Here is a 16128-nt window from a genome sequence, read left to right on the forward strand (position 1 = left end):
GTACAACAGTGGTGGCAGAGTTACGTCTCTTATCTAATCTCACCGCTTAGACTTGCTCTCTACAACTGGGATAAATCGCTTCCCAAATACAATTATTTGTAAGACAGAAATAATAAGCAAGTTATTAGTCTTGCAATAGCAAATTGTAGAGTAATTTTTCATTAACAGGTACATGCTACCAATATTACTTTCAGTACCAAAAATTTCCTTTATAAACTCTACTATTCTCATTACTAAGTAAGGGGGAGGTTACCTTAGTATTTAAACAAAAGAAAAATTGGTACCCGTATTAGTGGTAATAATATGGTATTTGAAGTAATATTGGTAGCAGGCACCCTACCCATTAACGAATAAGTAGCCTACCAATTGTAGCTGAAACAGGAAAATATAGACCACAACTGTGCGTTTCCTAGAAGATTGTTTTGAACTTCAACCAATAATGTCTGATTTGCTGTTATAAAATTTAATTTAATGGAATTATTGAAACAATAATAGCAGGCTTATTATTAGCTAACCTTCCAGTATGAATTGAGAATTCTGTTTCACTCATTTTTGTATCATGCTGCTTTGATGGAACTGCTAAATTCAACAAATCAAAAATGTTTTGGGATCTCGAGTCCATTTTCACCACACTCCCCTATTGAATAAGGTTCAAAATCTAATTTTATCAACTCAATCTCAATACAGTAGCTAACTGTCAGAAAGAGAGAATCATGTAAGAGTTGAGTGGATCCACAATAAGATAACCTTAAATAAGTACAGTAGTCTATAAAAGGAGGGAAATATTGTCATTAAAAGTCAGCTGTTTAATTTCACAGCTGTTTTTCATTGGTCAGAATAGAACGAGGGTTTAGAGTCATAGTAGCGTATCTACAAAATTCCGTTTTTTAGCTTATCTGACCTATCTAAATAACTTTTCGTGGTCTATTTAGTGACACACATGCTTATCTCATTGCATTAGCCATTGGAAAGATAAGTGGATATCGTATCTACAATCGAGTGATGAAATAAATGACACAAAAGCATATGTTCTGTTACGCTTCTTTGACTTGAACAAAACTGAATGACACAAAAACTTATCTTTAGTTACGCTTCAATTAGTGACCTACATAATAGGTCGTCAATACTTATGTGTCAACTTACGCTAGTGTGACAGTAACTTTGAGCGCGAGAAAGCTCATAAAATCAATGCTAACATAACCTTCATAGCCCATAAGTCTTGATTTAACAAGATAATCGGACTAGCTTCTGTATTTTTTCCTGTTTGTGTTTTATTCTGATCAATAATCACGAAAAACAGAGGAGTTTTTTCGTGTGAGTTGGCAAAGAAAATAATGCTTGAAGGAAGCTGATGGTTGTAAGTTGGAAGAAAGTTTATTTATTTATTTATTCATTCAACTCCCAACGGTACAACACTAATTTCACATAAAAATAACATAGAAAAAGAGATACAAGCAAAGAATATATAGATAAATAATAATATACAACAATAAAAAAACATCTATGTGGATAATTTGAAAGACAAAAATTAGAATACAGATTGAATCATATTTAACAAACAATATTATATATAAGTAAAAAGGCCCATGGATGTTTACCACAAGGAGCATAAACAAGAAAGGGAACACCAAAATCACACATGCAGGGATCTCTTCATAGTTCTCCTAAGAAAGCTCAAGGACACCCCAAAGAAATCAACGTCAGCTGCAGCAGCCTCACAACCAGAGCGAAGTATTCTAGAAAGCCCACTATTATAGGCATAGGCTGTTGTGTGAGAGCATCTGTGGAAAGTGGAACCTTGAGCACATTCCTCTTGGAACACAGATGTTAATATAGCCAGAAGTTCAGGGCAGTCCAAATATCCATTGACAGTCTTGAAAAGAAGGACCAGGTCGTTGTGTTCCCACCTCAAAGGGAGGAGATGGAAATGTCCCTTAATCTCCTCCAAAGGAACTTCAAAGTACTTGAAACCTATCCTGCAGCTCAGCATCCTCACGAAACGTCTCTGCACACTTTGCAGCAGGTTATTCTGGTACAGATGGTATGGTGCTCAGATAATAGAGCTACAGCTTTAGGTGTGTTTCGAACCACCGGGAAGCAATTTTTAAGGCTCATAAATTGAATTCAGATGAACCGGTCACCAGTACAACAGTGGTGGCAGAGTTACGTCTCTTATCTAATCTCACCGCTTAGACTTGCTCTCTACAACTGGGATAAATCGCTTCCCAAATACAATTATTTGTAAGACAGAAATAATAAGCAAGTTATTAGTCTTGCAATAGCAAATTGTAGAGTAATTTTTCATTAACAGGTACATGCTACCAATATTACTTTCAGTACCAAAAATTTCCTTTATAAACTCTACTATTCTCATTACTAAGTAAGGGGGAGGTTACCTTAGTATTTAAACAAAAGAAAAATTGGTACCCGTATTAGTGGTAATAATATGGTATTTGAAGTAATATTGGTAGCAGGCACCCTACCCATTAACGAATAAGTAGCCTACCAATTGTAGCTGAAACAGGAAAATATAGACCACAACTGTGCGTTTCCTAGAAGATTGTTTTGAACTTCAACCAATAATGTCTGATTTGCTGTTATAAAATTTAATTTAATGGAATTATTGAAACAATAATAGCAGGCTTATTATTAGCTAACCTTCCAGTATGAATTGAGAATTCTGTTTCACTCATTTTTGTATCATGCTGCTTTGATGGAACTGCTAAATTCAACAAATCAAAAATGTTTTGGGATCTCGAGTCCATTTTCACCACACTCCCCTATTGAATAAGGTTCAAAATCTAATTTTATCAACTCAATCTCAATACAGTAGCTAACTGTCAGAAAGAGAGAATCATGTAAGAGTTGAGTGGATCCACAATAAGATAACCTTAAATAAGTACAGTAGTCTATAAAAGGAGGGAAATATTGTCATTAAAAGTCAGCTGTTTAATTTCACAGCTGTTTTTCATTGGTCAGAATAGAACGAGGGTTTAGAGTCATAGTAGCGTATCTACAAAATTCCGTTTTTTAGCTTATCTGACCTATCTAAATAACTTTTCGTGGTCTATTTAGTGACACACATGCTTATCTCATTGCATTAGCCATTGGAAAGATAAGTGGATATCGTATCTACAATCGAGTGATGAAATAAATGACACAAAAGCATATGTTCTGTTACGCTTCTTTGACTTGAACAAAACTGAATGACACAAAAACTTATCTTTAGTTACGCTTCAATTAGTGACCTACATAATAGGTCGTCAATACTTATGTGTCAACTTACGCTAGTGTGACAGTAACTTTGAGCGCGAGAAAGCTCATAAAATCAATGCTAACATAACCTTCATAGCCCATAAGTCTTGATTTAACAAGATAATCGGACTAGCTTCTGTATTTTTTCCTGTTTGTGTTTTATTCTGATCAATAATCACGAAAAACAGAGGAGTTTTTTCGTGTGAGTTGGCAAAGAAAATAATGCTTGAAGGAAGCTGATGGTTGTAAGTTGGAAGAAAGTTTATTTATTTATTTATTCATTCAACTCCCAACGGTACAACACTAATTTCACATAAAAATAACATAGAAAAAGAGATACAAGCAAAGAATATATAGATAAATAATAATATACAACAATAAAAAAACATCTATGTGGATAATTTGAAAGACAAAAATTAGAATACAGATTGAATCATATTTAACAAACAATATTATATATAAGTAAAAAGGCCCATGGATGTTTACCACAAGGAGCATAAACAAGAAAGGGAACACCAAAATCACACATGCAGGGATCTCTTCATAGTTCTCCTAAGAAAGCTCAAGGACACCCCAAAGAAATCAACGTCAGCTGCAGCAGCCTCACAACCAGAGCGAAGTATTCTAGAAAGCCCACTATTATAGGCATAGGCTGTTGTGTGAGAGCATCTGTGGAAAGTGGAACCTTGAGCACATTCCTCTTGGAACACAGATGTTAATATAGCCAGAAGTTCAGGGCAGTCCAAATATCCATTGACAGTCTTGAAAAGAAGGACCAGGTCGTTGTGTTCCCACCTCAAAGGGAGGAGATGGAAATGTCCCTTAATCTCCTCCAAAGGAACTTCAAAGTACTTGAAACCTATCCTGCAGCTCAGCATCCTCACGAAACGTCTCTGCACACTTTGCAGCAGGTTATTCTGGTACAGATGGTATGGTGCTCAGATAATAGAGCCATATTCTAACACTGGAAGAACAAGAGCCCTAAACAAAACCAAGAGACTCTCGGGAGAACTGAAATCCCTGGTGGACCTAAATATAAAGCCAAGGAGAGATCTAGCCTCTCCAGTGATCACACTTATGTGATCCAGTGGGCTAAGAGACTGAGTCATAGTCACTCCAAGGTCCTTGAAACTGCATACTCTTTTCAGAGGAATGCCTCTCAAGGAGTATTGAAAATCAAGTATACTTGTTCCACGCTTGAAAGACATTACAACACACTTGGTTACATTCAGAGCCATACCATTATCACCACACTCCCCTATTGAATAAGGTTCAAAATCTAATTTTATCAACTCAATCTCAATACAGTAGCTAACTGTCAGAAAGAGAGAATCATGTAAGAGTTGAGTGGATCCACAATAAGATAACCTTAAATAAGTACAGTAGTCTATAAAAGGAGGGAAATATTGTCATTAAAAGTCAGCTGTTTAATTTCACAGCTGTTTTTCATTGGTCAGAATAGAACGAGGGTTTAGAGTCATAGTAGCGTATCTACAAAATTCCGTTTTTTAGCTTATCTGACCTATCTAAATAACTTTTCGTGGTCTATTTAGTGACACACATGCTTATCTCATTGCATTAGCCATTGGAAAGATAAGTGGATATCGTATCTACAATCGAGTGATGAAATAAATGACACAAAAGCATATGTTCTGTTACGCTTCTTTGACTTGAACAAAACTGAATGACACAAAAACTTATCTTTAGTTACGCTTCAATTAGTGACCTACATAATAGGTCGTCAATACTTATGTGTCAACTTACGCTAGTGTGACAGTAACTTTGAGCGCGAGAAAGCTCATAAAATCAATGCTAACATAACCTTCATAGCCCATAAGTCTTGATTTAACAAGATAATCGGACTAGCTTCTGTATTTTTTCCTGTTTGTGTTTTATTCTGATCAATAATCACGAAAAACAGAGGAGTTTTTTCGTGTGAGTTGGCAAAGAAAATAATGCTTGAAGGAAGCTGATGGTTGTAAGTTGGAAGAAAGTTTATTTATTTATTTATTCATTCAACTCCCAACGGTACAACACTAATTTCACATAAAAATAACATAGAAAAAGAGATACAAGCAAAGAATATATAGATAAATAATAATATACAACAATAAAAAAACATCTATGTGGATAATTTGAAAGACAAAAATTAGAATACAGATTGAATCATATTTAACAAACAATATTATATATAAGTAAAAAGGCCCATGGATGTTTACCACAAGGAGCATAAACAAGAAAGGGAACACCAAAATCACACATGCAGGGATCTCTTCATAGTTCTCCTAAGAAAGCTCAAGGACACCCCAAAGAAATCAACGTCAGCTGCAGCAGCCTCACAACCAGAGCGAAGTATTCTAGAAAGCCCACTATTATAGGCATAGGCTGTTGTGTGAGAGCATCTGTGGAAAGTGGAACCTTGAGCACATTCCTCTTGGAACACAGATGTTAATATAGCCAGAAGTTCAGGGCAGTCCAAATATCCATTGACAGTCTTGAAAAGAAGGACCAGGTCGTTGTGTTCCCACCTCAAAGGGAGGAGATGGAAATGTCCCTTAATCTCCTCCAAAGGAACTTCAAAGTACTTGAAACCTATCCTGCAGCTCAGCATCCTCACGAAACGTCTCTGCACACTTTGCAGCAGGTTATTCTGGTACAGATGGTATGGTGCTCAGATAATAGAGCCATATTCTAACACTGGAAGAACAAGAGCCCTAAACAAAACCAAGAGACTCTCGGGAGAACTGAAATCCCTGGTGGACCTAAATATAAAGCCAAGGAGAGATCTAGCCTCTCCAGTGATCACACTTATGTGATCCAGTGGGCTAAGAGACTGAGTCATAGTCACTCCAAGGTCCTTGAAACTGCATACTCTTTTCAGAGGAATGCCTCTCAAGGAGTATTGAAAATCAAGTATACTTGTTCCACGCTTGAAAGACATTACAACACACTTGGTTACATTCAGAGCCATACCATTATCAAGGCACCACAAATCAAGGTTGTTGAGAGAATGCTGCAGAGATTCATTTCCTAAGTCTTGCAATACCCTGTCGAATAACTTGAAATCATCAGCATACATTAGAAACTTGGATGATATGAAGCTTTTAGTGTCGTTCATAAACAAGTTGAAGAGGAGGGGGCCCAAATGGGATCCCTAAGGGACTCCAGAGGGAGCCAGGAAAGGAGATGACATATTAGTCTCATATCTGACAACCAGAGTTCTGTCCCTCAGATAGCTGTTCAACCACTTGAGCAATGACACATGCACCTCATAACCCTCCAGTTTGGCAACCAGGAGAGAGTGGTTAACTCTGTCGAAGGCTTTCGAGGGGATCAAATACAGACAATCGACCTGGCAGGCATCCTCAAAGGCACTCATCACATATTCCTGGAACAGGAGGTGGACACAACCCTGCTATGTAAAACAAATACCTGATTTTCACAAGTGCGATTTAGCTTCCATATTTTTGGAGTTTCAGAATATGAATTACCCAGTTGCAAATTTTGATGATAACATTAGAGCTGAGGAACATTTCAGTAATTTCTGTAGGTATATGAGCTTGACCATCAAGAGGTTCACACTCATGAGAAGGGTTCATGTCTCTAGTTTCCTTAAGTGGTTCCATTGAATTATGAAGATTGATTGTAGCCGAGAAAACTGCTCATAGAAAGTATAAGACAATTGGTAGTATTCAGCTCTATGAAGTTTTTTGCAATTTGAGGGATCAATGTCGTGTTTTGACAAGAAGGTGTTACAATAACTATTTACTTGGATTAGAGGAATTTGTTTAGACAAATTCTAAATCTTTCTGGACTCATGTGGATGGTTTGAGAAAAGGCTCAGCCAGACCTACTTTTATGAGACTGGACACAAAAAGTACTGCAAACTCCTGTTGATAAGTAGTGTGAACTACTATAAAAGGAGGGAAATATTGTCATTAAAAGTCAGCTGTTTAATTTCATAGCTGTTTTTCATTGGTCAGAATGAATAAGTAAGTCACTTCCTGATACCCAAATAGTGTTTGAGTCAGTGGCACTAATAGTATAACTTGACTTATCTTGTTTGTGCCATCTATTGATAAGATGGAGACTTATTATCCAGTGGCTCTGATAGTATAACTGGACTTATTCTGTTTTCGCAATCTATTGGAAAAGGCTGAGACTTATTCTTTTATTGCATATTCACTTAAACTGGTTATAAAAACACATTGACTTATTCTGATGATGCCAGGTTGTAGATAATGCACTATTAGCATGAAAAACCGACTTATCCTATTTTTGCCAAATTTTGACTTATACTCTTTTCAAGCAAGAAGAATACACATAATAATCAACACATTGCATATTTGATTATATCAAATCTAAACTGTATTAATAAAATCTTACTGTATTAAATGATAATTATATTAAATATTTTCTAACACTTGAATTTTAAAATATTAAGGTCATGCTTTTTTGCAGACTGGTAGCTAATGCCTTAGATAATCTGCCTTTAGAGGCAAATTTCATGAGATTAGTAACAAATTTTATTCGCATGCACGTTGGACATTGTTTAATCTTTTCCTTATTGTGTTTATTATAGTATTATAATTACGTTTAGCTGTTACTTTCCCTGCCCTATTATCATAGGTTAGGAAAGTATTGCTTTCCGAAAAAAAATTAAGGTACCCCAATTTCTAAATTTCTATATGTTTCAAGGTCCCCTGAGTCCAAAAAAGTGTTTTTTGGTATTGGTCTGTATGTGTGTGTGTGTGTGTGCATATGAGTGTATGTGCGCCTGTGTACACGATATCTCATCTCCCTATTAACGGAATGACTTGAAATTTGGAACGTAAGGTCCTTACAGTAAATTATACAGACGGCACTGACAACGTTTGTCTAATCAGTATCCTACAACTTTTCACCTCCTTCCTTCCAACAATATTGAATATATTACCACACACTAAAAGGTTTTTCTTTTTCTAAAAGTAGAGTCTCACATTCAAAATCTCATTTTGTGTTTAAAATCAGTTTCATTTACTACTGTTCTATCTTGGCCTTTGTAAACAAGAAATGAGAAACCCTTAGGCCTACTAACTTTAAGTTACACAAATTATCTGCTTGGATCACTATACTGCAGTTAGCTAATAGCAGATGGTTTTAGATGGGGCGTTCACAATCCAGAGTTATCAAATAGCACTGTTGCTGGCTAAAACAACATTGTGAATACCCCTAATGTCTCCAATCTTTAGTTTTCCATAAAATCCACTTTTTCTTTCATATGCTTTTGAATGTGTGTATCTTAAATTGAATGTATCTGCTTCCTCTGTAGAATACTGGTTACAGATGTCACACTCATGTATAAGAAGACATTTCTTCAGCAAATATCCACACACATATAGCAGCGCGTTTTCTCGCGGCAAATCTGTTGACCTGTAATCGGTGAAGTATGGTTCAGTTTTCTCCAAACACAATTATTTATCTGTAACATTATCAGTTTTTTTTAAGGTGTTCATTTTCGGACATTCCTGTCAAAAGGGCATCAAAATCATTTACACAATTTCATGAATCATTTACACAATTTCATGAATCATTATGTTGGAAATATTCTAGACATGCTAGTTTTTTGAATGATCTTATGAATTGTATTGGAGTTGGATTGTTGCAGTTACCTCTTTGTTGTCGGATGGCTCCAAAGAAGTTTTCTAGACAATCTTGGTAATAACGTCTCGTGGCTAAGTAACTGAAAATGTTTCTTGAACTCTCCCAAAATTGTAATAATGCTTCGATGGTTGTTTTCAAACCTTTGAAGCACTTAATAGTGGCGGTAAAATTTTTCCACTCTTTATTAAAGACCACAATACCATCAATCACGTTGGAGAATTTTTGTATGAACTACATTTGATCAGTGGATCCTTTCCATACATGGTAATTGCTTGTTAATTTTTCTGGATCTTTACAACTTGAGTTTAATAAATCAAAAAAAAATTGTTACAAGTTTCGATTAATTCTGCTGTGGCTATTGCAGTGGTGGTATCCAAGGATCCTAGACTGACATGATTGTGAATAAATAGCACTTGCAACAGTGTGACTAAAAACTTGCACTGCCAATCTCACTTTTTTGAAATCCATTTGTATTTATGTGATGCTCCAGTCAATTCCCTAGCCAATCTTTGAGACTGTTTCTTATCTTCTCCAAAAAACTGTAGTATATGATTCCAAGAAGCTATTAAATTTGATGTTTCGGAATTCATTAATAATCATACTTTAGTAGATTATTTCTCAACGATTTTATTAAATGAGTTATGTCGAACATGTAATATATTTTTCCATCATTCATAAAAAATATGGGTTTTACACCTTCCTCCATAGCAAATTTCAAAAAAATTGCCCCCATATCAGTTATTAATATACTCACATTCAATCCAATTGAAATCAACATTTCTATAACTCGTTGGAGTATTGAACTTAAATCTTTTGAGCTGCAACCATGATTCGTAAAATGATAACTGATAGGTTGTTTCCAATTACCTTGTATACTTCTAATCATGAATACTAAGACCGATGTCGCAGGCATCATTTGCTCTTCTCCCACAGTATTGTGGAACCCCACAATTTCGTCTTTGGAAATGCAATGAAATAAAAATATTTTTCAGTGACATTTCATCAGTGCTTAATACAGGATTATCATAAAAGAATGGTGCGGTTTCAAACATTGTTTAAAGGAAAACAGAATTACTTACAATTAATGTTTTTTTTTTTAATCTTATTTGTCATCTCAAACAGTTTTTTTTACATAATCAATAAATTTCAATATGGACTTGAACCACTTAAAAAACAGGATTAATGAAGCAATGACAACCATAACCGAAGAAATGTTAGCGAATGTTTGGAGAGAAGTTGAATATCGTTTGGACATTTGTCAAGCGACTAAGGGCGCCCACATTGATTATGTAAAAAAACTATTTGAGATGACAAATAAGATTAAAAAAAAAACATTAATTGTAAGTAATTCTGTTTTTCTTTAAACAATGTTTGAAACCGCGCCATTCTTTTATTATAACTCTGTATAACATGTTTCTCTATCTCGTCCATATTACTTATCCTTAATTTCAAACTTGAAAAAAATCATTAATGCCTGGAGCATATTCCCATTTTTCCATCATTAATCATAATGTCCTTTCTGTTGGCAATTTAAAAATATTTTTCATAAATTTGTATGCTTTGCTGCTCAGAAAAAACAAAGTAAGAGTCATTATTTTAAAATTTTTGCTGTATCTCATCCCCCTTGCATCCGTCAATGACAATTTCAGTTTCATTCTCACCACCTCACTTGAATTTTTGCTAAGAATCTTTTCGAATTTTTCAATAAACTGCTCAGTTTATATTTGTGAATCTCTTTGTATAGTAGTATTAGTAGTAGTAGAGATAGATTTATTGAGCAACAAAATATGAAAAACATCACAATACATGAATTTTTACATAATATATATTTTTTGACATGACCAGTTGGTCGTCTGCCAAGTTGAGTTATTTTATTATAGATTTTTTATTCGTTTTTTCGATTTGAAATAGAAAATATAAACAATATTCATGCAAGAAATTTTACAACTACAGTATTTGAGTAAGAGAAGCGATTACGTATTATATTCTCCTATTAGAATTTTCCTGTATGCCCATGCACTTTTAACAAATCCTATCAGTGCCCTCCAATCACTACCATTCAAAAACTCAAAGACCTTATCCTCTGATATAACTCTATTACCCAAATGTGCCCTTCTCATCTCTCCTAATACAGGACATTTCCCCATGAAATGTAGAATATCCTCTTCTTCCCTCGTGTTGCAAAACGTGCATATCGTCTGTATCCCTTACCGTCCTACACTCCTGTTCAAATACCACAGTCCTCCTCTCGATCTGAAAATTATAGATTTTTCATTTCGGGTGAAATTCTTTTTCAAATAATTATTGCGCTCTGTTAGTGGGTTGAGACGAGAGTATACGTAATGCAACCTAGATTGTCTGGCACGTGCTATCCACTTCTCTCTACACTCTTCCTTCATAAATTCATTGATACTCTTCAATCTCTGCCTCCACGTATCCTGCACGCCTATCTCCCATTCCGGCAATTCAGTCCCACATTCTTCTGCCTGCGTTTTCCATATCCTGTACCAACCTACTTTTTGTCTATCATTTTTTGCGCGAGTTTTCTTGGTAATCTGTTTGGCTGCAGGGATAGAATTTTCAGGATATAGCTGTAGTGCAGCTCGTACAAGTAGTGATATAGATTACACGTATTCGTCTCAAGATAGATAATGTGATTGGGCGTTGACTGTGGCAGAGAGAACAATCTCTTAATGAAGGGTCTATGAAGTCGTTCCACATCTTCAAAGTTATTATATCCCCACACTTGCCCTCCGTAACTCACAAGAGCTTTTATTACTGCATCGAAAATTATCCACTTACTCTCCTCCTTTACTTCATTCTGCGCTACAAAAAAATTCCAAACATTATTTAGAGCAAAATTCGCCACCGCTACACGCTCTCTTACATGCTCACTAAACTTCATTTGAGTAGCGAATGTTACTCCTAAATATTTGTAACTGTTAACTACACCTATATGCTCGCGTCCCCAGTACCACCTTTCATGCATCGCCAGTCGTCCGCCTTTTCTTAATACCATTATCTTTGTCTTATCCGAATTTATTTTAAGTCCCCACTTCTCGCAATAATTTTTCAAACACACTATCATTCTCTGTAAAGCTTTGAAGCACTGGTGGTGAAAATTTTCCCCTCTTTATTAAAGACCACTTTACCACCAATCACTTTGGAGAATTTTCGTATGAACTCCATTTGATCAGTGGATCCTTTCCATACATGGTAATTGCTTGTTACTTTTCTGGTTCTTCACAACTTGAGTTTAATAAATCAAAAAATTGTTACAAGTTCGGATGAATTCTGCTGTTTCTATTGCAGTGGTGATATCCAAGGATCCTAGACTGACATGTGTATAAATAGCACTTGCAACAGTGTGACTAAAAACTTGCACTGCCAAACTCACTTTTATTTTTCGAAATCCATTTGGATTTATGTGTGCTTCAGTCAATTCCCTAGCCATTCTTAGAGACTGTTTCTTTTCTTTTTTAAAAAAACTGTAGTATATGATTCCAAGAAGCTATTAAATTTGATGTTTCGGAATGTATGAATAATCATACTTTTAGTAGATTATTTCATTAAATGAGTTATGTCGAACATTTAATATATTTTTCCATCATCCATAAAAAATTTGGGCTTTACACCTTCCTCCATAGCAAATTTCAAAAGAATTGCCCCCATATAAGTTATTAATATACTCACATTCAATCCAATTGAAATCAACATTTCTATAACTCGTTGGAATTTTGATCTAAAATCTTTTGAGCTGCATCCATGATTCGTGAAATGATAACTGATAGGTTGTTTCCAATTACCTTGTATACTTCTAATCATGAATACTAAGACCGATGTTGCAGGCTTCATTTGCTTTTCTCCCACAGTATTGTGGAACCCCACAATTTCGTCTTTGGAAATGCAATGAAATAAAAATATTTTTCAGTGACATTTCATCAGTGCTTAATATAACATGTTTCTCTATCTCATCCATATTACTTATCCTTAATTTCAAACTTGAAAAAAAAACATTAATGCCTAGAGCATATTCCCATTTTTCCATCATTAATCAAAATGTCCTTTCTGTTGGCAATTTAAAAATATTTTTCATAAATTTATATGCTTTGCTGCTTAGAAAAAACAAAGTAAGAGTCATTATTTTAAAATTTTTGCTGTATCTCATCCCCCTTGCATCGGTCAATGACAATTTCAGTTCCATTCTCACCACCTCACGTGAATTTTTATTAAGAATCTTTTCACATTTTTTAATAAATTGCTCAGTTGATATTTCTGGATCTCTTTGTTTAAGTGAATATGTAATTACTGTACATTTAATTACAAGTATTATGGACTATCTCACATGAAATCAAACTTGATTCATAAAACTATAATAACTTACCCAACTAAACAAGAGGAGATAATTTTAATTCCTCCAGAGAGCATGTAAATTGGGTATGAAGAAGGGTTTTTATTATTATAAACATAATGGATGATCACGTTTATAGGCTATTATTATGGAATTTGTTTTGATCTGTACAGTAAATTATGCAAACGACGCAGACAACATTTGTCTAATCAGTATCCTACATTTTTTCACCTACTTCCTTTCAACAATATTAAATACCCTGACGATGCTGACAACATTTTTCTAATCAGTATCCTACAGCTTTTCACCTATTTCCTTCCAACAATATTAAATACCCCGACGTAGTTCATATTTTGACCACCAGAGACTGCATAAGTCGAATCTTCAGCCAACTTCTGTTCTTACTTTTTCAAACTAACTGTAAGTTACACAAATTATCCACTTGGATCACTACTGCAGTTAGCTAATAGCATATGGTTTTAGATGGGGCGTTCACAATCCAGAGTTATCAAATATCACTTTAGCTAGCTAAAACAACATTGTGAATACAATGTATTAATGTCCCCTAATGTCTCTAATCTTTAGTTTTCCATAAAATCCACTCTTTTTTTCATATGCTTTGAAATGTGTGTATATAGATCTTAAATTGAATGTATCTGCTTCCTCTGTAGAATACTGGTTACAGATGTCACACTCATGTATAAGAAGACATTTCTTCAGCAAATATCCACACACATATAGCAGCGCGTTTTCTCGCGGCAAATCTGTTGACCTGTAATCGGTGAAGTATGGTTCAGTTTTCTCCAAACACAATTATTTATCGGTAACATTATCAGGTTTTTTTAAGGTGTTCATTTTTGGACATTTCTGTCATAAGGGCATCAAAATCATTTGCACAATTTCATGAATCATAATGTTGGAAATATTCTAGACTTGCTAGTTTTTTGAATGATCTTATGAATTGTATTGGAGGTGGATTGTTGCAGTTACCTCTTTGTTGTCGGATGGCTCCAAAGAAGTTTTCTAGACAATCTTGGTAATTACGTCTCGTGGCTAAGTAACTGAAAATGTTTCTTGAACTCTCCCAAAATTGTAATAATGATCGATGGTTGTTTTCAAACCTTTGAAGCACTTAATAGTGGCGGTAAAATTTTTCCACTCTTTATTAAAGACCACAATACCATCAATCACGTTGGAGAATTTTCGTATGAACTCCATTTGATCAGTGGATCCTTTCCATACATGGTAATTGCTTGTTACTTTTTCTGGATCTTCACAACTTGAGTTTAATAAATCAAAAAAATTGTTACAAGTTTCAATGAATTCTGCTGTGGCTATTGCAGTGGTGATATCCAAGGATCCTAGACTGACATGTGTATAAATAGCACTTGCAACAGTGTGACTTAAAACTTGCAATGCCAAACTCACTTTCATTTTTTGAAATCCATTTGGATCTTTGTGTGCTTCAGTCAATTTCCTAGCCAATCTTGGAGACTGTTTCTTATCTTAAATTAATAAATTGCTCAGTTGATATTTTTGAATCTCTTTGTGTAAGTGAATATGTTTTAGAAATCCTGTTCTCTTACCTTTTATTTCTTCTTCTCAAATGTCTTATCTTCTTCCGTAATTTTCCTTTTTGTGAAGTGTGTGCACTCAAAATTAGTTCCGTCTTAACAGAAGTACATTTTCTTTCTCTTCCACTTGCCTCACATTGCAGATCTTCAGTCTGGAATAACATTAGAAATTCATTTATAGTATTATAGGTAACAGGATCTTCATTAAAAAATAATGCTGGCAAACTTGAGAACACATTATATTTATTTATTACAAGATATGAGTAGTAACAATTCAGTAGCAATTCAATAGTAACAAGACAAATATTACCAATTTTCAAAAACGGCTAAATTGATATTATATCATTCAATAAATCTGTTGTAGTCTTTTCCAATAGTGTTGGAAATAATATATCTTTATCAAGATTTTGCATCAGAACCTTTAAAGTTTTATATATCAAGTTTTTTTTTACTTGTGCCCCCTTTCACCTTTGACAAATTTCTACACCAGCACCTATCAACATGCCATGAACATGAAAGTTTATGTTCGGGAGGATCCATCACCCTACTCCAGGCATTATAGAATGCTGATGCATCAGACATGAATGTTTTACTATTAACATTTCCTACATTTTTTTGTACTGTCTCAAAAAAATAGTCATATGATTTTCATCAGTTTTGTTTGAAAAACAATAAGCAACTGGGCAGCCTGCACCAAATTCATCCACTGTTAATAATGTTGTTAAACTTATGTCATACCCATTTGTGCCGTGGGTATCATCTACACAAAGTTTTTCACAGCCAAACTTGAGTATCTGATTTGCTTGGAAATGTGTCATTAGAATCAGAATAAAATCATCATCATCATGCAGTTTTGCATGATAATCACCTTGATTTTTAAATATTAGAACTGGTGAATCCTCTTTGAGTTCTGCCATCTTTTGCACCCACAATGTTATACTTGTTTCATCATCGTTGTGAAGTTTTGTGCAGTAATCAATATTGTAATCTCGTTTTATGTTATGCAGATCCACCCTATCAATTAGGAGTGCTCTTGGATCGTTGTCTATTCCATGTGTTCTTATGTTGTCCATGATGTGCTGCATTGAAACTCCATCCTGCAGCCTCCCTGAAAGATATGAGGAAAGTGAGTGATCAATCAAGAACAGTTACTCATAGACTGTTAGCTAGATAAAATTCCTCGCTGATTGATTATGATTACACAGCTGGAAATTATTCTGTCTCTCTCCCACACAGGCACACGCATCTTCTGTTATCAAGAGACAATGAAATTATCATCTGTTATCCAAGGATGAATTATCCTTT

General features: G+C 34.8%; 1 protein-coding gene across 4 annotated transcripts in view; it reads left to right on the forward strand.

Moving 5' to 3' along the window:
- LOC120348732 overlaps nucleotides 1–16121 on the forward strand; it is a 34665-nt gene extending 18544 nt beyond the window's left edge. For all 4 annotated transcript variants that reach the window (XM_039426656.1, XM_039426647.1, XM_039426637.1 and 1 more), the window contains exon 4: nucleotides 15831–16121. In XM_039426656.1, the coding sequence (XP_039282590.1) occupies nucleotides 15831–15957 (127 nt within the window). In that variant the 3' untranslated portion in view covers nucleotides 15958–16121. The remainder of the gene's footprint in view (nucleotides 1–15830) is intronic.
- The last annotated feature ends 7 nt before the right edge of the window (nucleotides 16122–16128 follow it).

This window comes from Nilaparvata lugens, chromosome 1, assembly GCF_014356525.2.
Source record: "Nilaparvata lugens isolate BPH chromosome 1, ASM1435652v1, whole genome shotgun sequence".
In the NCBI taxonomy this organism is placed as follows: Eukaryota; Metazoa; Arthropoda; class Insecta; order Hemiptera; family Delphacidae; genus Nilaparvata; species Nilaparvata lugens.